The sequence below is a fragment of the Anomaloglossus baeobatrachus genome, chromosome 1 (assembly GCF_048569485.1).
Source record: "Anomaloglossus baeobatrachus isolate aAnoBae1 chromosome 1, aAnoBae1.hap1, whole genome shotgun sequence".
NCBI classification, from domain to species: Eukaryota; Metazoa; Chordata; class Amphibia; order Anura; family Aromobatidae; genus Anomaloglossus; species Anomaloglossus baeobatrachus.
This window is the reverse complement of record NC_134353.1, coordinates 633,569,428-633,595,380: the sequence shown is the minus strand read 5'-3', so window position 1 is coordinate 633,595,380 and position 25,953 is coordinate 633,569,428. Positions and strand designations below refer to the sequence as shown.

General features: G+C 47.3%; 1 protein-coding gene across 3 annotated transcripts in view; it reads right to left on the bottom strand.

Annotated features, from left to right (window-relative positions):
* The window catches only part of CARMIL3 (capping protein regulator and myosin 1 linker 3), a 137,347-nt gene that overhangs the window by 77,726 nt on the left and 33,668 nt on the right, over nucleotides 1–25,953 (bottom strand). For all 3 annotated transcript variants that reach the window (XR_012724887.1, XR_012724888.1, XM_075319299.1), the window contains exons 6-7: nucleotides 23,121–23,221; nucleotides 12,799–12,869 (exon numbers count right to left, since the gene is read on the bottom strand). Coding sequence is in view for 1 of the 3 variants with exons in the window: in XM_075319299.1 (XP_075175414.1) it covers nucleotides 12,799–12,869; nucleotides 23,121–23,221 (172 nt within the window). In the remaining 2 variants the exon portion in view is untranslated. The remainder of the gene's footprint in view (nucleotides 1–12,798; nucleotides 12,870–23,120; nucleotides 23,222–25,953) is intronic.

The following is a 25,953-nucleotide window of genomic DNA, read 5'->3' as shown; positions in this document are numbered from 1 at the left end:
CCTTACTTCTGATGCATCAAACTCCAGCGTAAAAGGTTGAGATACATCAGGCTGTATCAATACAGGTGCCGATGAAAAGCACTTCTTAAGACAGTCAAAAGCATATAAAGCACCCTATGTTCATCTAGAGAAGTCCGTACCATTCTTAGCCATGTCAGTAAGAAGTCTTGCTATAGCAGAGAAATTCTTATTAAACTTCTGGTTATAATTAGCAAAACCTAAAAAACTTTGCAGGGCTTTGAGGTTCTCGGCATGGTCCCATTTCAAAATAGCCTGTAATTTTGTGGGATCCACCCGAAAACCTGCAGCTGAAAATACCAAAAAGTGGAAGTTTGTGAACTTTGAACACACGTTTCTAGTTTAGCGTATAATTTCTTCGCTCTGAGAATTTGTAATACTTGTTTGACATGCTCCAAATGAATATCCAGTGAATATATGGGAATGTCATCCAGGTAAACAATTACAAATTTTCCTAACAGATGAGAACTGTCACAAACCACCGGGGGGGTCACTCAGAAATCCCCCGCGCTGGCTACCAGTACGTCACAATCGGGGGGTAACAAGTGGGGGTCACCCCTCCTTTATACCTCCCGACCGACAGACAGAGCACGTGACGCGCTCTCTAGCGCCCCTCTTATAGTCAGGCCAATTATGGAATTGCCCGACAATAAGCAAGGAGGCCGCTATACTACTTATGCCGATTATTGAAGGGTCCCCGGTGAGAGTAAGGTATATATTCCCCCGACCTCCGCGGGCGGAATATATAAAATCTCCCCGAATCTCACTGGCCTCCCCACAATAATCCTTGGCACAATTCGCTGCCACCAACCGATTTACGGTAACTATTAGCCGAACACACAGACGTGGGATTCAAGATCGAGATAACAGAACAGCCCAAGATTAATTATATAATTTAATCAGCCTAAAGCACACTAGAACTACAATATATACAATAGGGAATCTACAGAATATACAGTTATGTCAGAGTACAGTTACAATCAAAGCATGGGTTACAAACAGGCATACACAGTTCCAGCAGTTACCTTGTTGCGTCTGGCCACAGGGGGGCGCTGTACCCAGGTTTCTAGGATCCTTCCCACAGATGTTTCCTACACGTGCCCCCAGCGAAAGAACCCTGGAAAATGGCCGAAGTAGGGTTATCAACCTGGGCAGATCCAGGTCCCCTCCTACCTTAGTGACCTCACAGGGAGCACTGCTCCACCCCTGGCTTGAGTTATGGACAATATCCCAACATGGAATATGGGCCATAACTTTGCCTGGGAGCGTCGTAGGCGGACGCCAATGCTCTCATTGTGACAGTTATGAATTTAGCTACAGAACGAGGGGACTCATGACCTGCCTGCCAGTTCCCCATTGGCTGATATCACGCCTGGGGCATTTCCCGATGTCCTGCTCCCATAAAAAGGGTGTGCCGGCATCGTCTGCATGCGGAGACACCATTTTTATGGTTGCCATATTTATCGGAAATATGGCTTGCGAGATATGAACCATTTTTTACTGGAGTCGTTCTGTCTGGCTATTTCCATAGCCTTGCTAATGAGATACAACTCTTGTTACAGGGTGACGGCAGGGAGTCATCCTGTGTCCATTGTTCCCACACCACCTCATTTCCATATCACAGGACATGGCCATGGAGGTGTAAGTGGAACACTGAGAACAAGAAGGGAGGGGGCACTGCCAGGGAGTGATGAGGGACTATGACTGGAGTCATAATTCATCTTCATATCCCGGGATTTGCCTCACACCTCCCCCCTTTTGAGGGCGCTAGGGGGCAGCACACTCCGGTGTTCCCCCGTGCGCCCGTCCGCGACCTCTCCTTGTCGGGACAGCCCGTCTGCGTTACCGTGGTCACGGCCCCTTTTGTGGCGAATGGTGAAGTTGTATTGCTGGAGCGCAAGGCTCCATCGCAACAATCGCCCATTCGTCCCAGAGACGGTGTGCAACCAGCTGAGGGGGTTGTGGTCCGTCTCCACGATGAAGTGGCGCCCGTATAGATAGGGTTGCAGACGCTGCAGGGCCCACACTATGGCCAGGCACTCCTTCTCCATCGTGGAATAGGCAACTTCCCTTGGTAACAGCTTCCTGCTCAGGTACAAGACTGGGTGCTCTTGGCTCGCAGAGTCCACCTGGCTGAGCACCGCACCGAGGCCGAAGTCACTGGCGTCGGTCTGTACTACAAACGGCCGCGTGAAGTCGGCTGCCTGTAGCACGGGCGGGCTGGACAGGGCGTCCTTTAGGGCCCGGAAGGCTGTCTCGCAGTCCATTGTCCAATCGACTGCAGAGGGCAGCTTCTTCTTGGTGAGGTCCGTCAAGGGCTTTGCCAGGCTACTATAGCATGGAACAAACCTCCTATAGTACCCAGCGGTCCCCAAGAAGGACATCACCTGCTTCTTGGTCCTGGGGGTGGGCCAGGATGCGATGGCTTCCACTTTCTCAGGCTCGGGCTTCAGTGTTCTCCCACCTACCCGGTGACCGAGGTACTGGACCTCGCTCATGGCCAGCTGACACTTTCCCGGCTTGATGGTCAAACCTGCCCGGTGGATCCGCCTGAGCACCTGTGCTAGATGCTCTAGGTGGTCCTCCCAGGTGGGACTGAAGACGGCAATGTCATCCAGGTACGCGGCCGCGTACCCTTCAAGTCCCTTGAGCAGGGTGTTGACCATCCGCTGGAAAGTGGCAGGGGCATTCCTCATCCCGAATGGCATCACCGTGGACTCGTACAGTCCAAATGGGGTAATAAAGGCAGAGCGTTCCCTGGCCTTGCGAGTCAGGGGGATCTGCCAATATCCCCGGCTCAGATCCATGATGGTCAGGTACTGAGCCCCGGCCAACTGATCGAGCAGGTCATCGATGCGTGGCATTGGGTACGCATCGGCGACCGTGACCGCATTGAGCCCCCTGTAGTCCACGCAGAACCGAGTGGTTCGGTCCTTCTTAGGGACGAGGACTACAGGCGAGGCCCAAGCGCTGTTGGATGCCTGGATCACCCCCAGCTTCAGCATCTCGTCAATCTCCTGGCGCATGTGTTGCTGCACCTCCAGGGAGACCCGATATGCTGAACGCCGGATCGGGGGATGATCCCCAGTGTCCACGTGATGGACAGCCAAGTCAGTCCTTCCGGGCTGGTTGGTAAACAACCCCCGGAAGGGGTGTAGGGTGGCCCACAGCTGGGACCGTTGGTCCTCCAAGAGCTGGTGGCCAACCTCCACATCCTCAATGGATCCGCCTGCCCTAACCTGGGCTAGCATATCCAAGAGGGTTTCCGCTTCTCCCTCCTCGGGCAGGTTGCACACGGGGAGCGCACATGCCTCCCGCTCATGATGTGCCTTCATCATGTTCACATGGAAGGGCTTCCGCCTTCCACGGGCAGGGTCCAGGGTGACCAGGTACGTCACAGGGTTGAGCTGCTGGTACACGAGGTATGGGCCTTCCCAGGCTGCCTGAAGCTTGTCCTGTGGTACGGGGACCAGTACCCACACCTCTTGACCCACTTGGTAGGTCCTCTCACAAGCGTTCTGGTCGTACCAACGCTTCTGATCGGCCTGGGCTTGAGCCATATTGTCGTGTACCAGTTGCGTCAAGGCCTGCATTTTGTCCCGGAAGCGCATGACATACTCGATAACCGACACTCCAGGGGTGGCCAAATCCCCTTCCCAAGCCTCTTTCACCAGAGCCAGGGGGCCCCGCACACGTCGCCCGTACAGGAGCTCAAACGGTGAGAATCCTGTTGAGGCCTGTGGAACCTCCCGGTAAGCAAATAACAGGTGTGGGAGATACCGCTCCCAGTCACGCCCATGGGAGTCGACCAACATCTTAAGCATCTGCTTTAAGGTGCCATTAAACCGCTCGCACAGGCCATTAGTCTGTGGATGGTACGGGCTGGCCACCAGATGTCGCACCTGGACTTGCTTACAGAGGGCCTCCATCAGCTGGGACATGAATTGGGTCCCCCGGTCAGTGAGCATTTCCTGGGGAAAACCCACTCGGGAGAAAATCTCCAGCAATGCGGTGGCCACCTTGTCAGCCCGAATGGACGACAAGGCCACTGCTTCTGGGTACCGGGTGGCATAGTCCACTACCGTCAGTAGGAAGCGTTTCCCGGAGCTGCTGGGGATGGCCAGCGGGCCGACCAGATCCACAGCCACCCTCCTGAAAGGCTCATCGATGATGGGCAGAGATACCAGTGGGGCTTTGGGGCGTGGCCCCGCCTTCCCCACTCTCTGACAGGTTTCACACGAACGGCAGAAGGCAGCCACATCGGCCCCCATTTTTGGCCAGTAGAAATGCTGGTTTAACCTGGCCTTGGTCTTGGCGATCCCTAGGTGTCCGGCCATCGGAATCTCATGTGCGATCCGCAACAACTCCGTCCGGAACGGATAGGGTACCACCAACTGTCGGTCCCTGGGCCACGCCTCCGGTGAACCCTGCTGGACCGTGGCCCGGTACAGCCGTCCTTGGTCCCAGACCACTCGCTCCGGGTCCAAGTCCGAGGGAGGCTGTGCCGCCTGCTCCTTAAGAGCTTTCAGGCTGTCGTCAGCTTCTAACGCTGCCTGAAACCCCTGACTAGATGTGGCCAGAATCGACGAGACTGTCACATCTTCGGTCAGTACCCCGGGACCTGTGTCCTGGCCTCCACCTGACTCGGCTGCCACTTGGTCAGAAGGGGAAGAGCTATCGGACCTCCGGGAGGCCCCTTGGCTTCCAGCACTCCCACTGCGGGTGACAGCGGCCACAGCCGCTGCGACCGTGGGTCGTGCCTGCTCCTCCTCCGTTCCTGACCAAGTCGCCGGTTCAGGCAGACCTACCTGGCTTCCTGACACCCCGGTTGTGGGGGAACCATGCACCGAGATCTTACCTGGGAGCACTTCCGCTCCTGGACCGGCCCCAATCTCACCTGCCTGTTCCCCTCCTGCAGCAACAGAACCCCGCTGTGAAATCTCTGGGGACCCCACATTTGCTGTGGTAGCCCCCACCCCACACACTGGTCCTCCCCCTGCAGCACCCTGCTCTCTGCTTATCCCTGCAGAGGGCAACAGATCCCAGCTCACAGGCTGATTACTTGTAGAGGCATTGTCACACCTTTCTCTGACCCCCTCCCCTGTCACAGCTGCAGCTGAGTGTGTGTCTATGGTGTCTATGCAAGCAGAAATATCAGAGTTCACTCCCTCCTCCCTTACATCATTCATAGATAACACATTAACATTGTCCGGAGGCATGTCAGTACTGGCTGAAGGTTCAGCCCTTGGTTGGGGCCCAAACTGGGAGGTTATCTGCCCCAAATCTGTCCCAAGTAGCACGTTTGCAGGGATCCGATCAGTTACCCCCACCTCCCTCACCCCTCGCCCTGCGCCCCAGTCCACATAAATGTCAGCAACAGGCAGCGCCGGGTCAATGCCTCCAATCCCGGAGACAGCGAGGGTTTTTCCAGGGATCAAGTCTTGGGGGGACACCATCTCAGGCCGCACCAGAGTCACCTCCGAGGCGCTGTCTCGCAGTCCTATGGTCACAGACCGGCCGACGGTGACAGGTTGGAAGCTGTCCAGGGACCTACCACCACCCCCACCCACACAATACACCTTGGGCGGCCCTTGGGACGGGGACGGAGCCGGGGCCTTGGGACGCTGAGGGCACATGGCCTTGAAGTGTCCAGGTAGGTTGCACTGGTGGCACCGTCTTGGTTCTGCCACGGGCCTGGAGAGGGGAGTTGAGGGGGACACCCCCTGCAGTCTAGGGGCAGGTGGGGCAGTCGCAGAATTCATCTTACCCCCTCTCCAGGTGCTGCTGGTGGCTGCTCTCCTGGCTTCAGGGGCCCGGTTGTTGGTGTAGTCATCGGCAAGGGCAGCTGTAGCCGTGGACCCCTTTGGCTTCTGGTCTCGGATGAACTGGCGGAGATCCTCAGGGCAGTTCCACAAGAGTTGCTCCGTGATGAACAAGTCCAGGATCTCCGGTCCGGTGGAAAGCTGCAGGCCTTGGGTCCAGTGGTCGGCAGCTCGGGCAAGTGCCCGCCGGTGGTCAGCCCAGGAGTCCTTTGGTCCCTTCTGTAGGCTCCGGAACTTCTTGCGGTAGGACTCTGGAGTGAGGTTGTACTGTTGGATCAGGGCCCGCTTGATGGTGTCGTAGCCCTGATCTGCCTCAGCAGGCAAGTCCCCAAGGATATCCAGGGCCTTACCCCTTAAACGGGGGGTCAGGTATTTGGCCCACTGGTCCTTGTCCAGATGGTGCTGCAAGCAAGTCCGTTCAAAAGCAGTCAAGAAAGAGTCCAAGTCTCCATCCTTCTCCAGCACTGGGAAGTCCTCAACACGGACCTTTGGAAGTTTGGTGTCTCGAAGGTCACATGTGGCTGATGAGGGCCGGAGCTGAGCTAGCTGCAGCTGGTAGTCACGGTCTGCCTGTCGCTCTCGCTCTTCACGCGCTGCCTGCCGCTCTCGCTCCGCAGCCTCACGCTCTGCGTGCCGCTCTGCCCTGCGCTCTGCCAGGAGTTCCTTGTAGCCCTTCTGGTCTCCAGCCTGGAGAAGGGCCATAGCCATTTGAAGAAGGCTATCCGAGCCTCCCAGGCTCGGTGGAATGGCACGTGGTGATCTGCGGCACGCTGCGGAGCCTGGTGATTCACTGTCCCTTTCAGAGTGGAGGGCTGGCATCTGGCTCGTTGAGGAACCTTGGGTGAGCTGCTCCTCATCTTGTCCATAATTGCCAGCTTGTGCGCTGTCCTCTGCAGAACGGTTTTCTGGCGTCAAGCTCCTGGAGGACTCGTGGGCAACCTCCTCATTGCTGTCCACAGCACCGTCCTCCCTCTCTTCGGCTCCTGCCTTAGCATTGGCCAGTTGCATAGCTCTGCTCCTGGTGCCATCAGCCATTCTTGCAGACTTTTGGTCACTGACACAGAACTGACACCTGATGCCTCCACACACCTTACAGTATCTGCACTCTGACACTCTAGTGTTGAGCTAGTCTGAAGACCCCAGCAGCCACAGCTGCTGCAGGCAGTCTTTAGTGTCTGGGAGTATGGGTTTCACACTCACACACACTATTATCTCGATCCCACCGCTATGCCACCAATATGTCACAAACCACCGGGGGGGTCACTCAGAAATCCCCCGCGCTGGCTACCAGTACGTCACAATCGGGGGGTAACAAGTGGGGGTCACCCCTCCTTTATACCTCCCGACCGACAGACAGAGCACGTGACGCGCTCTCTAGCGCCCCTCTTATAGTCAGGCCAATTATGGAATTGCCCGACAATAAGCAAGGAGGCCGCTATACTACTTATGCCGATTATTGAAGGGTCCCCGGTGAGAGTAAGGTATATATTCCCCCGACCTCCGCGGGCGGAATATATAAAATCTCCCCGAATCTCACTGGCCTCCCCACAATAATCCTTGGCACAATTCGCTGCCACCAACCGATTTACGGTAACTATTAGCCGAACACACAGACGTGGGATTCAAGATCGAGATAACAGAACAGCCCAAGATTAATTATATAATTTAATCAGCCTAAAGCACACTAGAACTACAATATATACAATAGGGAATCTACAGAATATACAGTTATGTCAGAGTACAGTTACAATCAAAGCATGGGTTACAAACAGGCATACACAGTTCCAGCAGTTACCTTGTTGCGTCTGGCCACAGGGGGGCGCTGTACCCAGGTTTCTAGGATCCTTCCCACAGATGTTTCCTACACGTGCCCCCAGCGAAAGAACCCTGGAAAATGGCCGAAGTAGGGTTATCAACCTGGGCAGATCCAGGTCCCCTCCTACCTTAGTGACCTCACAGGGAGCACTGCTCCACCCCTGGCTTGAGTTATGGACAATATCCCAACATGGAATATGGGCCATAACTTTGCCTGGGAGCGTCGTAGGCGGACGCCAATGCTCTCATTGTGACAGTTATGAATTTAGCTACAGAACGAGGGGACTCATGACCTGCCTGCCAGTTCCCCATTGGCTGATATCACGCCTGGGGCATTTCCCGATGTCCTGCTCCCATAAAAAGGGTGTGCCGGCATCGTCTGCATGCGGAGACACCATTTTTATGGTTGCCATATTTATCGGAAATATGGCTTGCGAGATATGAACCATTTTTTACTGGAGTCGTTCTGTCTGGCTATTTCCATAGCCTTGCTAATGAGATACAACTCTTGTTACAGGGTGACGGCAGGGAGTCATCCTGTGTCCATTGTTCCCACACCACCTCATTTCCATATCACAGGACATGGCCATGGAGGTGTAAGTGGAACACTGAGAACAAGAAGGGAGGGGGCACTGCCAGGGAGTGATGAGGGACTATGACTGGAGTCATAATTCATCTTCATATCCCGGGATTTGCCTCACAAGAACAAACATAATTAACAAAATGTTGGAATACAGCAAGCATGTTGGTTAGACAGAATGGCATCACCAGGTTTTCAAATTGCCCCTCCAATGTATTACATGCACTTTTACACTCATCCCCTTGTCTGAGTCAGATCAGATTATAGACCCCCCCTAAGGTCAAGTTTAAAAACCATTTAGCACTGGCAATCTAATGAAATAGGTCAGGAATGAGTGACAGGGGATACAGATAACAAACTGTTATCTGGTTGAGCTCACAAAAGTCCAGGCCTGGCCGTAGTCCACCATTCTCTTTTCAACAAAGAAGAAACCAGCAGGCACTGCAGATGAGGATAGCCTGATGTGCCCTTTAGCCAAACTCACTGTAATATAGTCCTTGAGAGCTAATCACTCAGTGCCTGACAAGTTATATAGTCTGCACTTGGGCAACTTTGCCCCTGGACTAAACTTTATAGTGCAGTAATAAGGTCTATGCGGTGGCAACTCTTGACACCCCTTCTCAGAAAACACATCCCAAAAAACTGAAAGGAGATCTAGAAGACTAGAGGTAACAACTGAAGTACAGATTCTAAGACAGTGTTCTTTACAATATGTGCTCCATTTAATTATGTCTCGGGTTTTCCAGTCAATAGTAGGGTTACGTAATGCAAACCAGGGGAACCCTAATACAATTTGTGCTGGAAGGCCCATAAGCACATAACAAGTTATAAGCTCTGAATGGAGTACTCCTATACGGAGTTCCAGGCCCTGTACACATTCAACAAAATGCCTCTGAGAAAGAGGTGATGTATCAATTGCAAAAATCTGTACCGGATAAGATAACTAACCCAGATGAATGAGCAAAGTGTTCATCAATTATGTTTGCCCCTGAACCACTATCCAGAAAGACCATAATAGGGACATCCAAGTCACCCAACCTTATCAGGTAATAATCATTGTGATATTATAGTGGAGGAAATATGTAGACCTATTTTAGAATCCCCCATTCGACCTGGGTCTAAAAGTTTTCCGGCTGCCGTTTTTCCTTAGGCATGGAGGGGCAGGTACTAACAAAGTGTTACTTTTTGCCACAGAAAAAACAAACTTCTCCCATTTAAGGAGATGAGCCCCCCCCATGGGATGATCCTCCAAGCTGCATTGGCTCGGGTGAAGCCTAGGGTGAATGTCGGTACAGTAAACCCCTACCAGAGAGTCTTGGTTTTATGAGACCTTTGAAAACGGCAATCAATAGTTATTACTAGAGACATGGCACACTCAAGACAAGGAGGAGTTTCATACATTACTGATGCCTCCTTAACCCTCTCAGATACAGCCTGAAAAAGCTGTTTTTTGAGTGCAGGGCCGTTCCACTGAGTGTCCATGGACCAGCGCCAAAATTTGGCGCAATAATCCTCTGCAGGCTGATTCCCCTGTTGCAGTGAACGGATTTTAGAATTGGCTAGAGATGGTTTGTCTGGATCATCATAGATGAGCCTGAATGCAGAAAAAACCCATCCACCAACAAAAGAACCAATGACTGAGGGGACAAAGAAAAAGCCCATGTTTGAGGGTCCCCAGTCAAGAGCGAGATCACAATTCCTAACTGCTGTGTCTCACTACCAGAAAAGTGGGGATGTAGATGAAAGTAAATTTACATGCTTCTATAAAGGTAACAAACCTGCTGTGCTCCCCTGAAAATCGTTCCGGCAGGGGCAATTTGGATTTTTAGATTTGGATGGTCCAGCAACCAAAACAGATTGCACTGGTGTGGCAGGCTGCGCTTGTTGCTGTACCAGCCCTTTTAATTCAGCTACCTGGAGAGACAAGGACTGCAATTGCCTAGATAGCACAGCAACTAGGTCCATGCTGGAAGTACAGCCAGCTATAATGTCATGAAAACTTTGGGATAGCAGGAAACCAGGGCTTTTAACCCCTTAACGACCGCGGGCCGTAAAATTACGTCCTAAATGACATAATCTTACTGCCCGCGGTCCTCCGGCGGCAGCATGCCGCGATCGGCACACATCTCAGCTGATTTTCACAGCTGAGATGTGTGCCTGCTAGGCACAAGCAGAATCGTTATCTGCTCGTGCCGATTAACCCCTTATAATGGCGCTGTCAATACATGACAGCGCCATTATAAGCGCAATCGCGGTAAAGTTTTACTTACCGCCGAAACCGGAAGTCACGTGACGCGATCACGTGACTCCCGATAGTTGTCATGGTAGTACAGGGTCATGTGATGACTCCTGTACTACACATGAATTGGTTTCACTTTCGCTGTGCCCGGGGCACAGCAAAAGAGAAAGACAGCGTATCTGCTGTTTACAGCCTTCCAGCTGTGATCAGCAGATACTGCAGAGCGATCGGAATGCTGATCGCAATAGCCCCCTAGGGGGACTAGTAAAATAAAAAAAAAAAGTAAAAAAATAAGTTTTAAAAAATTAAAAAAAAACAAAAAAACCTAAAAGTTCAAATCACCCCCCATTCGCCCCATTGAAAATTAAAGGGTTAAAAAAATAAAAAATATACACACATTTGGTATCGCCGCGTTCAGAAACGCCCGATCTATCAAAATATAAAATCAATTAATCTGATCAGTAAACGGCGTAGCGGCAAAAAAATTCCAAACGCCAAAACGACGTTTTTTTGTCGCCACAACTTTTGCGCAAAATGCAATAAGAGGCGATCAAAACGTAGCATCTGCGCAAAAATGGTACCGTTAAAAACGTCAGCTCGAGACGCAAAAAATAAGCCGTCATTGAGCCTAAGATCCCGAAAAATGAGAACGCTACGGGTCACGGAATATGGCGTAAAACGTGCGCCACTTTTTTCGGACAAACTTCCGATTTTTTTTTAACCCCTTATATAAAAGTAAACCTATACATGTTTGGTGTCTACGAACTCGCACTGACCTGAGGCATCACACCCACACATCAGTTTTACCATATAGTGAACACAGTGAATAAAATATCTCAAAAACCATAGTGCTATCGCACTTTTTTTGCAATTTTTCAGCATTTGGAATTTTTTTGCCATTTTCTAGTACACAATATGGTAAAACTGATGGTTTCATTTAAAAGTACAGCTCGTTCCGCAAAAAATGAGCCCTCACATGACCATATTGACTGAAAAATAAAAAAGTTACGTCTTTCAGAAAAAGAATGGCGAAAAAAAAAAACGGAAAGCGAAAAATCGGCCGGTCGTGAAAGGGTTAAGCTGTCCCTCAACCTAGGGGACCCTATGCTATCCCTAATCTCAGGGATACTCCTGATGGTGGAGAGCACTTAGTCTCCTTCCTCGCCCTGCTCCTGACCAGTCTTGATCTACTTCCCCCTCCCCCCAGGAAGAGACAGGAGTGTGTAGAAATCCATAGGTAAAGACAGACAAGGGAAAACCAAAACTTTCACACTGCACACACACGCACACACACACACACACACACACACACACACACAGACACACACACACACACAAAGGTGTGACACCGCAGGAGCGAGGAACATCTCCTTACGTGCCTCCACCGGCTATGCGGAAGGAAGGAGGTGGGCGGGATGTTACGTCCCGCTCATCTCCACCCCTCCGCTTCTATTGGACAGCTGCCGTGTGGTAAGATGCCGGACAGGTAAGTGCGTGTGACGGGGGTAAGCAAGGTTGTGCGCGACGGGCAGCGATTTGCCCGTGTTGCACAACCAACGGGGACGGGTACAATCGCTTGCGATCTTGCTAGCGAGATCGCAGCGTGTAAAGCCCGCTTAACTCTTGCTAGCCTGCCTATGAATCAGCACACAGCAGGTCGATGTCCAAGTCTGTCTGTGTTGCTCCCAGATACCAGAGAAGCCATTGGGTGGAGTGTCAGAATCTGCAATCTGAACAGAGTCCAGTGCTGCCATAACAGTTGGCAAAGTTTGTGCAAAATGATAGGATCCTTTAAAAATGAAAGAAAAAAGGATGGATAAATAGCGATCAGTTAATGGATCCGTTTTCCATAGACTCCAATGTTAAACAAAAGTATCCTACAGAAATCATTTTTTCAAAACGGACAAAAAAGTTATGTTTTTTTTCGCCAACGGATTAATGCTGGATCCGCTCTAACGCATGATTACTGGAAATATAAACGTAACCTTACAGTCTAAATGATACAATAGTGAAAGAGGGAAAATTATGGAATTGAGGGGAAAGTAGAATGAATTTTTGGGATTTAATATACACAAGTACGTCCTTTTTAAACCATAGAGATAGAGGTCATGTTATAGGTGTTATGTTATTCATTCATTTACTTCTAGGCTGCAGAGGTGATAGGTGCTCAACCATAATCTTATAAGTTGTTACCACTGTCGTGCAGTAGCATTGCATTTTTTAACAGTGCTAGCCCAATTGAAATTTGTAGTAATTTTGCCAATACTGACAGACAGGGTATACGTAATTGTTTATTCCATGACAAATGGTCATATGTCACTTACCCACTGAACCTCTTCTCTGCAACAAACGCCATTATAGTCACAAAGGGCAGCATATGTCTCTGAAAAACCACCTAATGAAAAGAATATTGTAACGATTACTGATAATTTCACTGTTCATATTTGTTTCCATTTAAATTCATTTTATATTTTCTTGTTGTGTATCGCTTAAATAAAAGCCTATTCTCATACTGAGAAATAGACTTAGTAAATAAATATATGATCCTATAATTTTGATTTTCATAATAATACAGTGGGTGAAATAGGTATTGAATAGGTATTGGTGCGATTCACATGAATTTCTTACCAGATGTCGGTAACAATCAATCTAATCCACACAGGTAAAGAAGTCAAACCATAAATGTCCACAAATTAAAGGAGTTGTCCACTACTTGGACAACTCGTTCTCATTCACCATAAAAATAAAAAAGCCTACACTCACCTCCAGTGTCGGCCCAGTTCAGGCAATGACGAAACTTGCATTCTCGGGGGCCCACGTGACATTGTTATGACACACGAACCCAGTGACCAATCAGCACCAGCTTCCTTCTCCCTATCTTGTACGATTTAGTAATTAACAAGAAGTGAATAGCAGCCGCAGCGTTTACTTAATGTTAATTACTTAAACGTCCTAAGGTGGGGAGAAGGAAGCCGATGCTGATTGGTCACTGGGCCCACGTGTCATAACAATATCATGTGGGCCCTGGGAAAGTGAGTTTTGACATTGAGGAATCACGCCAGCAATGGAGGTGAATATATGCTTTTTTATTTTTATCGGGGAGCACATGGGAATGAGTAGCAGTTGTCAAAGTAGTGGACAACACTTTCATGTAGTAATGAGAAATGAACACATGAAGAAAGAGAGGTACAAAAAGCTATGTAAAGTCATGATACTGGCTGAAATCTATCAGTAATTAGAAAGCAATCCTGCCACATAGTGAAAAATAATATCAGCTGGTTCAACTGATGGCCTATAAAAAGATATCTCATTACCAATGTGCCACACAAGAAACATTTCCTGATGGGTAAAACCAGTGAGCTGTCTAAAGACTTTTGCAACCTTATTGTTGCAAAATATACTGATGGCATTGTTACAGAAGAATTTCTAATACATAATTGGATAGTACACCATTGCACAATAAACTGGCTACGACCAGGTGCTCCCCAAAATATTTTAAACAGAAGAGTAAAAAGAGTTATCAGAAGAGTTGTCCAAGAGCCAGAAACCACCTGTGGAGAGCTACAGAGAGACCTGGAATCAGAAGGTAAAGTTGTTGTAAAGAAAACAATAAGTAATGCACTCAAATCCTATGACCGGTATGCATGTTTTCCATGCAAAATTGCATTGCTGGACAGAAGGCATGCACAAGTGCATTTAAAGTTTGCTCAACAACATTTAGACAAGTCTGTGAAAAACTGGGAGAATATAGTCTGGCCAGATGTGACCATTATGAAACTCTTTGGATGTCATAATACACACCTTGTTTGGAGGTCAAAAAGCACTGCATATCACCCCAGAAACACCATACCATGAGTGAAGTTTGGAGGTGGGCATATCATGGAGAGGGGCTGTTTTTCAGCATACAGCACTAGAAAGCTTCATCTAATTGAAGGAAGGATGAATGGACAAATGTACTAAGATATTCTTGATAAAAATCTGCTGCATTCTACCAGGATAATGAAAGGTGGACATTTCAGCAAAACAATCATTCCAAACACACAGCCTAGGAAACTCTCAATTGGTTTCAGATAAATTAAATAAAACTACTAGAATGGCCCAGCCAATCACCTAATCTGAACCCAGAAGAAAATTTATGGAAGGAACTAAAGCTTAGAGTTCATTGAAGGAGCTCACGGAACTTTCAGGATTTGTAGAGTGTTTGTATAAGAGAATGGCCATGATCACACCTGAGCAATGCATGTGACTAGGAAGAGTCTTGAAGATGTCCTCAACAACAAAGGCTTTAGCACGAAGTATTAAATAAATTTCAGTTACCATGTTCAATAATTTTTCCCTGTGTCATTTCTCATGATTACAATATCTTAATGTATGGACATCTAAGGTTTGATTTCTTTGTGGATTGGATGGGTTGTTACCAACATCTGGTGAGAAATATCTGTTTAGAAATATATTTACTTAGAAAAATGTTGATGTGTTCAATACTTATTTCAAACGCTGTATGTACTAGAATCAAATATACAACACAGAGTTGCTCTTCACAAGTTAGGCAAATGCATCTACTTCAATTGTTGAAGATGTATAGGATACAGGGAAAAGATGGGCTGAGCCTCCTGTATATGGTGTGAGTCTGTCTTTTATGCCTTTATAGCAGGGGTGTTACTATTCATTGCACACCTCTATTGTGGTGAGAATTAATTGACTAATGACACAAGCTGAAATCTGATATAAACAATATGTCATTTTTTGACAACTATGTAGACCAGACAATACCCTTTTTTGTTGCCTTTCTTTTTTCTTACTATACTTTATGTCTGTATTTCGTTGTTTTTGTTATCACAATTACTAACACATATTTTGCCATTGTCCCCATGTATTTAAAATCGCTAATTTTTGGTAAACAGGTAAATTAATGTTAATGAAAAATATGAGAAATTCTTGGAATTGCAGTTCTGACTGCCACATTTTCGTGACATTTCACGCAATGCACTTGATAAAGCATAGGTGGAAAAACACTACAGATGAGTCACGTAAAAGAGAAAAAGCCAAGGCTAAATTTAGAATACAATGAAGCTAATGGTAGGACAAAAGTGAAGAAACAGGCGGCCACAAAACAAAAATTCTGCTGTGAAATCCTCCACTTTACTAAAGAATTGGTTGTCATTCAGAGATGAAAGAAAACTTAGATTACGGTCCATGAATAGCGAACGCCACCAGTGCCAAACACAATGTGTTTTCACCATTATAACATATAATAAAGTGTGCTAACCTTATATAGACTGGAACATATAAGGACACTTTCAGTTATATACAGTCATAGCTGAAAGTGTTGGCACCCTTGAAATTGTTCCCGAAAATGAATTATTTCTTCCAGAAAATTACTGCAATTACACAATTTGTTACACACATGTTTATTTTCTTTATGTGTATTGGAACAACCACAAAAAAAAAAAATAAAAATGCAAATTGGACATCATTTCACACAAAACCCCCAAAATGGTCCAGACAAAATTGTTGACACCCCCAACTTATTATTTGGTTGCGCACCCTTTGGAATAAATAACGGCAGTCAATCACTTCCTATAACCATAATCAATCTTCTTACACCTCTCATCTGGAATTTTGGACCACTCTTCTTTTGCACACTGCTCCAGGTCTCTCATATTTGAAGGGTGACTTCTCCCAACAGCAATTTCAAGATCTCTTCACAGGTGTTCAATGGGATTTAGATATGGACTCATTGCTGGACACTTCAGAACTCTCCATCGCTTTGTTTCCATCCATTTCTGGAGGCTTCTTGACGTATGTTTGGGTTGGGTCATTGTCCTGCTAGAAGACTCATGTCCTACGATGCAAACCCAGCTTTTTGACACTGAGCACAACATTGCGACCCAAAATCCTTTGGTAATCTTCATATTTCATGATGTCTTGCACACAGTCAAGGTCCCCAGTGCCAGAAGCAGCAAAACAACCCCAAAACATCTTTGCACCTCTATTACATTTGACTGTAGTTACTGTGTTCTTTTGTTTGTAGACCTCATTCCATTTTCAATAAACAGTAGAATGATGTGCTTTACCTAAAAGCTCTATTGTAGTCTTATCTGTCCTCAAGAGGCTTTCTCAGAAGGATTTTAGCTTACTCACGTACGTTTTGCCAAACTGCAGTCCAGCTTTTTTATGTTTCTGTGTCAGCAGTGGGGTCCTCCTGGGTCTCGTGCCATAGCGTTTCATTTCATTCAAATGTCGATGGATAGTTTACACTGATACTAATGCACCCTGAGCCTGCAGGACAGCTTGAATTTCTTCAAAACTTGATTGTAGCTGGTTTTCCTTATTTGGACTATCCTGCATTGCATCCTTTCAACAATTTTTATCTGCCTTACACATCCAGGGAGATTAGCTACAGCGCCAAGCGCTGTAAATGTGGACAAAGGGAACATCCTGATCTCTCGAGATAGACTTGTAATCTTCAGACTGTTGATAGTTTTCAACAATTTTGCCTCTCAAGTCCTCAGACAGGTCTCTTATCCAACTTCTGTTCTCCATGTTTAAGTGTGTCACACACAAAAACATGCAGAAAAACACAAGGCAAAGATTGAGTCAACTTCTCCCCTGTTTATGTGGTTTCAGGTGTGATTTTCATATTGCCCACACCTGTGAGTTTGTAAGAGCATCAGATGCTTGAAACAAAGTTGTTTACCCACAATTTTGAAAAGGTGCCAACAATTTTGTCTGGACCATTTTGGGGGTTTTGTGTGAAATTATGTCCAATTTAACTTTTCTTCAGACTTTTGTGTCGGAAAGGAAATAAACGTGTATGGCAAAAAAAAACGTGTAAATGCAATGATTTTCTGGGAGAAATACTTGCAACAATTTCAAGGGTTCCAACACTTTCAGCTATGACTGTAAATAACACACCTTTCTGCCAGGGATAAAAGTTTTACTATGTTATAACCTTTTAGGCACCATGGCCTGGGAGTAGCCATTGTTTCTGTACATTGTTTCCCTAAAATTACTTCTGTGTTCTGACTCTGCTGGATGACTAAAAAGACAATAGAAAGGAATCAGACTGGTGTCTTGCACATGTAATTCTAAAAGCTTTAGAAATTTTAAGTGTGCCTTTAGGTAGCAGGATCTTTTATTTGCAGTAAATCAATAGTACCCATAAGCTAGCCTTTCATCACATCTTTTAGGCTAGCAATACAAAGCTATTTTTAGTTTTTGTCTCAGGCCGTGCAACAACTGAACAAGCTGATATCTTTCACATTTGATATCCAAGGAGTTTTTTTTTTTTGGTTCAGTAAAAAATATCAAATTAAATATTGAGCTTGGTCAATTTCCTGCAGAACCTAAGAGCTCGGCAGAATACATCTAATCATTCCGCAGAGCTAATACTGGCACGAAATGTACAGACTTAACTCCTTATGATCTGGAATAATGATAGAGGTCTCTGTGTTTGGTCAAGTGCAGGTCTTCATCCTAAAAAGTAGGTACAGAACAGGTACAGGGCAGTCCCTCTAAGCCAGGGGTGGGCAATTAATTTTCCCATGGGGCCGCATGAGAAATTGGGATTGGTTTAGAGGGCCGGACTAATATAATTACCTCAGTTCTACCCAATATACTACATCACTACACCCCCTCCATATACTACACCTGTAATAAACTACACCACTACACCCCTATATACTACACCTGTATTATACTACACTCCCTCCATATACCTGTAATATACTACACCCCCATATACACCTGTATTATACTACACCACTATATAATACACCTCCGATATACTACATCATTACACCCCTATATACTACACCTGTAATATACTACATCACTACACCCCATATACTACACCTGTAATATAGTACACCTCCATATAGTATACCTGTAATATACTACACCTCCATATAGCACACCTGTAATATACTACACCTCCATATAGTACACCTGTAATATACTACATCACTACACCCCATATACTACACCTGTAATATAGTACACCCCCATATAGTACACCTGTAATATACTACACCTCCATATAGCACACCTGTAATATACTACACCTCCATATAGTACACCTGTAATATACTACATCACTACACCCCATATACTACACCTGTAATATAGTACACCCCCATATAGTACACCTGTAATATACTACACCTCCATATAGCACACCTGTAATATACTACATCACTACACCCCTATATACACCTGTAATATACTACATCACTACACCCCATATACTACACCTGTAATATAGTACACCCCCATATAGTACACCTGTAATATACTACACCTCCATATAGCACACCTGTAATATACTACACCTCCATATAGCACACCTGTAATATACTACATTACTACACCCCTATATAGCACACCTGTAATATACTACACCTCCATATAGCACACCTGTAATATACTACGCCTCCATATAGTACACCTGTAATATACTACATCACTATACCCCCATATACTACACCACTATATACACCTCCATATAGCACACCTGTAATATACTACACCCCCATATGTCACACACCCTGCTCCCCATACAGCCTGCACCCCCATATCACACACACTACACCCCATACAGCCTGCACCCCCATATCACACACACTACACCCCCATATGTCACATACCCTGCCCACATATCTCACCCTGCCTGTACCCCAACGTACCCCTCTCAAACACTCTGCAGCCCTTCACATCCTTCTGTCAGTCTGCAGCCCTCATATGCCCCTCACCCTGCAACTCCATCTTCCCACATATGCCACTCACCCTGCAACTCCATCTTCCCTCATATGCCACTCACCCTGCAACTCCATCTTCCCACATATGCCACTCACCCTGCAACTCCATCTTCCCTCATATGGCACTCACCCTGCAACTCCATCTTCCCACATATGCCACTCACCCTGCAACTCCATCTTCCCACATATGCCACTCACCCTGCAACTCCATCTTCCCTCATATGCCACTCACTCTGCAACTCCATCTTCCCACATATGCCACTCACCCTGCAACTCCATCTTCCCTCATATGCCACTCACCCTACAACTCCATCTTCCCTCATATACCACTCACCATGCAGCTCCATCTTCCCACATATGCCACTCACCCTGCAACTCCATCTTCCCTCATATACCACTCACCCTGCAGCTCCATCTTCCCACATATGCCACTCACCCTGCAACTCCATCTTCCCTCAAATGCCACTCACCCTGCAACTCCATCTTCCCACATATGCCACTCACCCTGCAACTCCATCTTCCCTCATATACCACTCACCCTGCAGCTCCATCTTCCCTCATATACCACTCACCCTGCAACTCCATCTTCCCACATATGCCACTCACCCTACAACTCCATCTTCCCTCATATACCACTCACCCTGCAACTCCATCTTCCCACATATGCCACTCACCCTGCAACTCCATCTTCCCTCATATGCCACTCACCCTGCAACTCCATCTTCCCACATATGCCACTCACCCTGCAACTCCATCTTCCCTCATATGCACTCACCCTGCAGCTCCATCTTCCCTCACATGCCACTCACCCTGCAACTCCATCTTCCCTCATATGCCACTCACCCTACAACTCCATCTTCCCTCATATACCACTCACCCTGCAACTCCATCTTCCCTCATATGCCACTCACCCTGCAGCCCCCTTCCCCCTCATGTCCCCTCTTTTCTTATTACCAGTCATCATGTGTCCACATCTCCTTCAGGATTCAGTAGCTTTGCTTTCTGCCCGGTATCCTGTGTCTCCTCCCACACAGTCACATAGGCGTGACATCATCGCAGGTCCTGCAAGATGAATTATTCCTCTGCTGTGCTGCTTCTTCTGCCGGGCGGGAACTTTTAAAATGACACACGCAGCGCAGTACTGACAACGTCAGAGCGCGCGCGTGTGTCACTGACAATTAGTGCCGGCAGGGAACAGAGGAAAGACTCCTGCGTTCTGCTGCCTGCACTGACTGTGCGGACCTGCACAGGATCTCTCCCTGCTCGGCACGCTGCAGCCCGGCTCCACTGCACCGGCTGAAGACGGGCGGGCCGGTCACAGAGAGCAGGCGGGCCGGATGTGGCCCGCGGGCCACCCCTTGCCCAGGTCTGCTCTAAGGGTTGTCTTTTGGAGGCTATGAAAAATCCTTATTTGATAGCTTCAGGTGCAGATTTTGAACCTGTAAAGGCCCCACTGGGGGGAGCCGGAACACTGGTGTGTAACAGGACTATGGATCCACAAGGTATCACAGGAGTAATCACAAATTGATTACTCAGAGAAGTCGTACAAGCAGGGGCAAAGCTGGTAGGTCACGCAGTACAAGGGAGTAGGCGGAGTCAGTGTCAGGAGCGAGCCGGAGGTTTTGAACCGGGAGAGCAAGCCGTAAGAGGGGGACGCAGGGACGGAACAATAAACAGGGAGCAGGGGAGGAAGACTGGGAGGTAAGACAAGATGGAGGGGACGGGATTCAGGGAGGTCGGACTGAACGGGGAGGTCAGAAGTCAGGGAGGTCAAATTGAACGGGGATGATGAAAGTAAGGGAGGTCGGACCAGGTAGCAGGCAGAACCAAGAGAACTTACAGGGACCAAGTACGCATGCTGGTGTGATGCCCTGGACCCCAGGGGTCACAGGTAATTACATCAACCACATACACACACACCCCCATCCCCTGTGAGGTCACACACATGTCACCCGAAAGGGAGACCTGATTCCTCCCTCAGGGCTAGTAGAGCACACCAGGTGGGCGGAGTCAGGTGGAAAGGCACACCCACCGAGGAGACTACTGTCCTGGGGCAGGAAGTTCAAACAGATAAGTTTTGAGTTGACAGTGAGTGGTAGTGGAGCAGCTGTCAGGGACCCGGGTAGGAGCCTGGGCCCCCTTTTGGAAACGTCAGGAAGGCAGACGGTGGTGGCCATCTGCAGGAGTACCGGTACAGCAACCGGCGGAACCGTACAGACCGGGCCTGGGTTGGAGCCCGCCGGTCCCGAACCGGGGAGTCAACCGTTTACCGGAGCACCAGAAACCGGGTACTCAGACCCTGTCCTAGCTTAGAGGCCACTGAGTATAGGCAAATTGACTGATTGCTGGCTGGACCTCACGGGTTCATCCACACCCAAAGTCCCGAAAGAAGGCAAAAGCCCACCGAGACCGGGTGAGCGCCACCGCCAAGGGCCAAACACCCGACGGGCCAGCGCCTGCGGGCAACTGAGGGCTCCTCCGGCAGCTCAACGCCAGGGAGCGGGCTACCACTGCTTAGGCAGGGGGGTCGAAACACAACATCCAGAGGTGCACGGGAAAAGGGGTCACCATCAACCCCACAGGGGACATCAGCAGCCGGCCGCGGGAACCGACCACATCCGAACTTTGGTTTACCAGTGACTCTGAGTGTGAATCAATCGTGAGTACACCAGTGTCATCCGGGCACGACACTACACCGCGGCACGGCACCCTGCACCCCGACAACAACATCAGCGCTCCAGTCCCTGACCGCTCCGGGGCCCCAGAACACACCGCCCCTAACCACGGAGGGGCTAACATCTAGGCTGCGGCCGCGACACCGATCCCGGACGAGCCCGCCTTCACTCCAGCCGCAGCGGTGGTGCTTCCCGTTACCACGACCCATGGGTGGCGTCACGACCCGTTGGACGACAGCGCGGCCCTCCCTGGCTGCACGCCTCGTCCCACAACACCACCACCACCCCGCTACCTCTCCACTCTAACAGAGCGATGTGGCCCCCGGTCCGGAGGCGCTCGTGCCACCGACAACCCGAGCCCGGACCTCGAGCGGCTCGGCCCGAGCAAGCGGAGGAAGCGGCCGGGCCCCTCTCAGGGTGGTACACTGGCTACTCCCACCGGCCTAGAACAGGGAAACACCGACTGCAGGACCAGGTGACAAATACAACTGTGCAACAACAGAGACCAAACTGAATCGTGACAGAACCCCTCGTTCCTTATCAAGTAACATTGTTGGAATAAATTGAGGCCAGCTGTAAATTTCCCCTGCAACCGTTGTGTTATATTACATGGCTAGGATACAAATAAATATCTGTCCAAATGAATGGGATGGGTCTACCTTTGAAGGAGCTCTATCCCAAGTTGGGAGACTCGCTCCATGACAACCATATGATGTAACAACCACTTTAATCCGTGAATTGGACAGAGCTGTGGCATTACACTGTGCATATGTATAAGACATTTTATCAAAACGATAGCAAGTGAGCTGAAGAAGATGAGAAGGGGCAAAGGATTAAGAAAAGGGCCTACATGAATAGAGGCCCGAAGCCTTGGAGAAACAGGAGATGAGCTGGCCATAAGATACCTATCGAAACATAGCTAATGAAACCTAATAAGTTACAAATGTAATACGCGTATAATAACCAGCAAATAACCGACCCCACTAGTTTGCACACATATCCTTCCATATTCATTATTCTTTACCATGACTATTATGACATCCATCTTGACTAGAAATATCATGATACTCATTGAAATTCCTTTTAATAAGACAAGCACGTAAATATAAAGCATACAGGTGCAACAGTAACCCATCACAAAGATTGGGAATGAAACATCATCTTTGTACTAGGAAGGCAAACATTTTATATCACATGCATAAAATGTCTCACCGCAGATCCCAGGGGTCGGAGGAAGCCCAGCAGTGTCGGAGTTCGGAGATGAATTTCGTGAACTGTCGGCAGACTCGGGATATTGTCGCCTGACCAGACATCTAGTGTATAATAGCAAAAAGAATGAGTGAGGACAACAGAAAGTACATCAGGAAATATTATCATTTTTCCCCTAATCAATACACTGTGTGCAAAATTATTAGGCAAGTTGTATTTTTGAGCATTTTTTTTTATTATTGATCAACAACTATGCTCTCAATCAACCGAAAAGATTCATAAATATCAAAGCTTAATATTTTTTGAAGTTGAAGTGTTTTTTTTTTTTTTAGATTTGGCTATTTTAGGAGGATATCTGTTTGTGCAGGTAACTATTACTGTGCAGAATTATTAGGCAACTTAATAAAAACCAAATATATTCCCACCTCACGTGTTTATTTTCATCAGGTGAACCAATATAACTGCACAAAATTTAGAAATAAACATTTCTGACATGCAAAAACAAAACCCAAAAAAATAGTGACCAATATAGCCACCTTTCTTTCTGATGACACTCAACAGCCTACCATACATTCTGTCAGTTGCTTGATCTGTTTACGATCAACATTGTGTGCAGCAGCCACCACAGCCTCCCAGACACTGTTCCGAAAGGTGTAGTTTTCCCTCCCTGTATATCTTACATTTTATGAGGGACCACAGGTTCTCTGTGGGGTTCAGATCAGGTGAACAAGGGGGCTATGTCATTATTTTTTCATCTTTTAGACCTTTACTGACCAGCCACGCTGTGGAGTAGTTGGATTTATGTGATGGAGCATTGTCCTGCATGAAATTCATGTTTTTCTTGAATAATACCGACTTCTTCCTGTACCACTGCTTGAAGAAGTTGTCTTTCAGAAACTGGAAGTAGGTCTGGGAGTTGAGCTTCACTCCATCCTCAACCCGAAAAGGTCCCAGAAGTTCATCTTTGATGATACCAGCCCATACCAGTATCCCACCTCCACCTTGCTGACGTCTGAGTCGAAGTGGAGCTCTCTGCCCTTTACTGATCCAGCCTCTGGCCCATCCATCTGGCCCATCAAGAGTCACTCTCATTTCATCAGTCCATAAAACCTTTGAAAAATCAGTCTTAAGATATTTCTTGGCCCAGTCTTGACGTTTTATCTTATGTTTCTTGTTGAAAGGTGGTCGTTTTTCAGCCTTCCTTACCTTGGCCATGTCCCTGAGTTTGGCACAACTTGTGCTTTTTGATACTCCAGTAATGTTGCAGCTCTGAAATATGGCCAAACCGGTGGCAAATGGCATCTTGGCAGCTTCACGCTTGATTTTCCTTAATTCATGGGTAGTTATTTTGCGCCTTTTTTCCCCAACACGCTTCTTGCGACCCTGTTGGCTATTTGCCATGAAACACTTGATTGTTCGGTGATCACGCTTCAACAGTTTGGCAATTTCAAGACTGCTGCATCCCTCTGCAAGACATCTCACAATTTTGGACTTTTCAGAGCCCGTCAAATCTCTCTTCTGACCCATTTTGCCAAAGGAAAGGAAGTTGCCTAATAATTAAGCACACCTTATATAGGGTGTTGGTGTCATTACACCACACCCCTCCTCAATACAGATATGCACATCACCTGATTTACTTAATTGGTATTTGGCTTTCAAGCCTATACAGCTTGGAGTAGAACAACATTTATAAACATTATCATGTGATCAAACTACTAATTTTCCTAATAATTCTGCACACAGTGTAGTGTAGTTAAAAATAGAAAAAACCTTTCTAATATATCAAATTAGAAAAATCTGCTTCTTTTTCCTCCTGCTTTTTTTCTCAAAATTCTCATTTCATGGGTAAAACCTGTCTTCAGTGAACAGAGATTTTCCAATAGGAGATAGCAGTTGGTGCTCATAATGTTCTATGGAACTGGCAGCAGAATGGCTGTGTCTGTGCCTCTATCTACTCATTCCTCCTCCCATACCACTCTTCATAGAATTTCATAAGCACTAGCTCTCATTTCCTATTTGTGAAAACCTGTCCCACTGAACACAGATTTTACCTGCAGTTTGAAAGTGAAACATCAGTCCAGGAGGCGAAAGAAGCAGATTTACCCGTATTTGAGTCACAGTACATACACTTATGAATGCTATTTAGAGTCAGTGGATATATTCGGTATCGAATAACAAAATACTTTCATAGTGTGGCTTCCGGAAGGAAATCAATCTGCAGTTGATTCGTTTTATAGAACCGTAAAGGTAATGTGTCATCAAGAAATATCACACTGTTTAATTCAAGGTCATGTTAAATGGGTTGTTTTTCTTCCATTATTAGTAATGTTTTTTATTATTCTTTTATCATGATTAGTGATGGACGGACGTGCACATAACTGCGACCAGTTGACCTAACCGGATTTAAGAAAAACAAAAAACGGTTCCGGCCCGGAATTGATCCTAGTTATCTGGCCAGATGCTGGTTCCCATATAAGTCTATGGGGATCAGAATCCAGAGATTAAAAATTGTGGCAGAAGGGATAGGGGGATTAGAGCAAGCACTTCATACTTACTGAGTCCCCGGCGTGGTTGTAACTCCTTCCTGGCCGCTCATTTACCTTCATTGCAAATGCACTGCTTTCCCAGCCCACCGGCATCTGTGATTGGTTGCAGTTAGATAGCACCCCTAGCCTTTGTGACAGCTGTCTGACGCTTCCAATCACAGACCCGGTCTGCGGGTCACTATCGTACAGTAAAAATAAATACAAAAATTGGTGTAGGGTCCCTCCATATTATGATCCCTAGCTCATTCCACTTTCTGGGCCACTCTTTTACCTTCATGCATATGCACAGC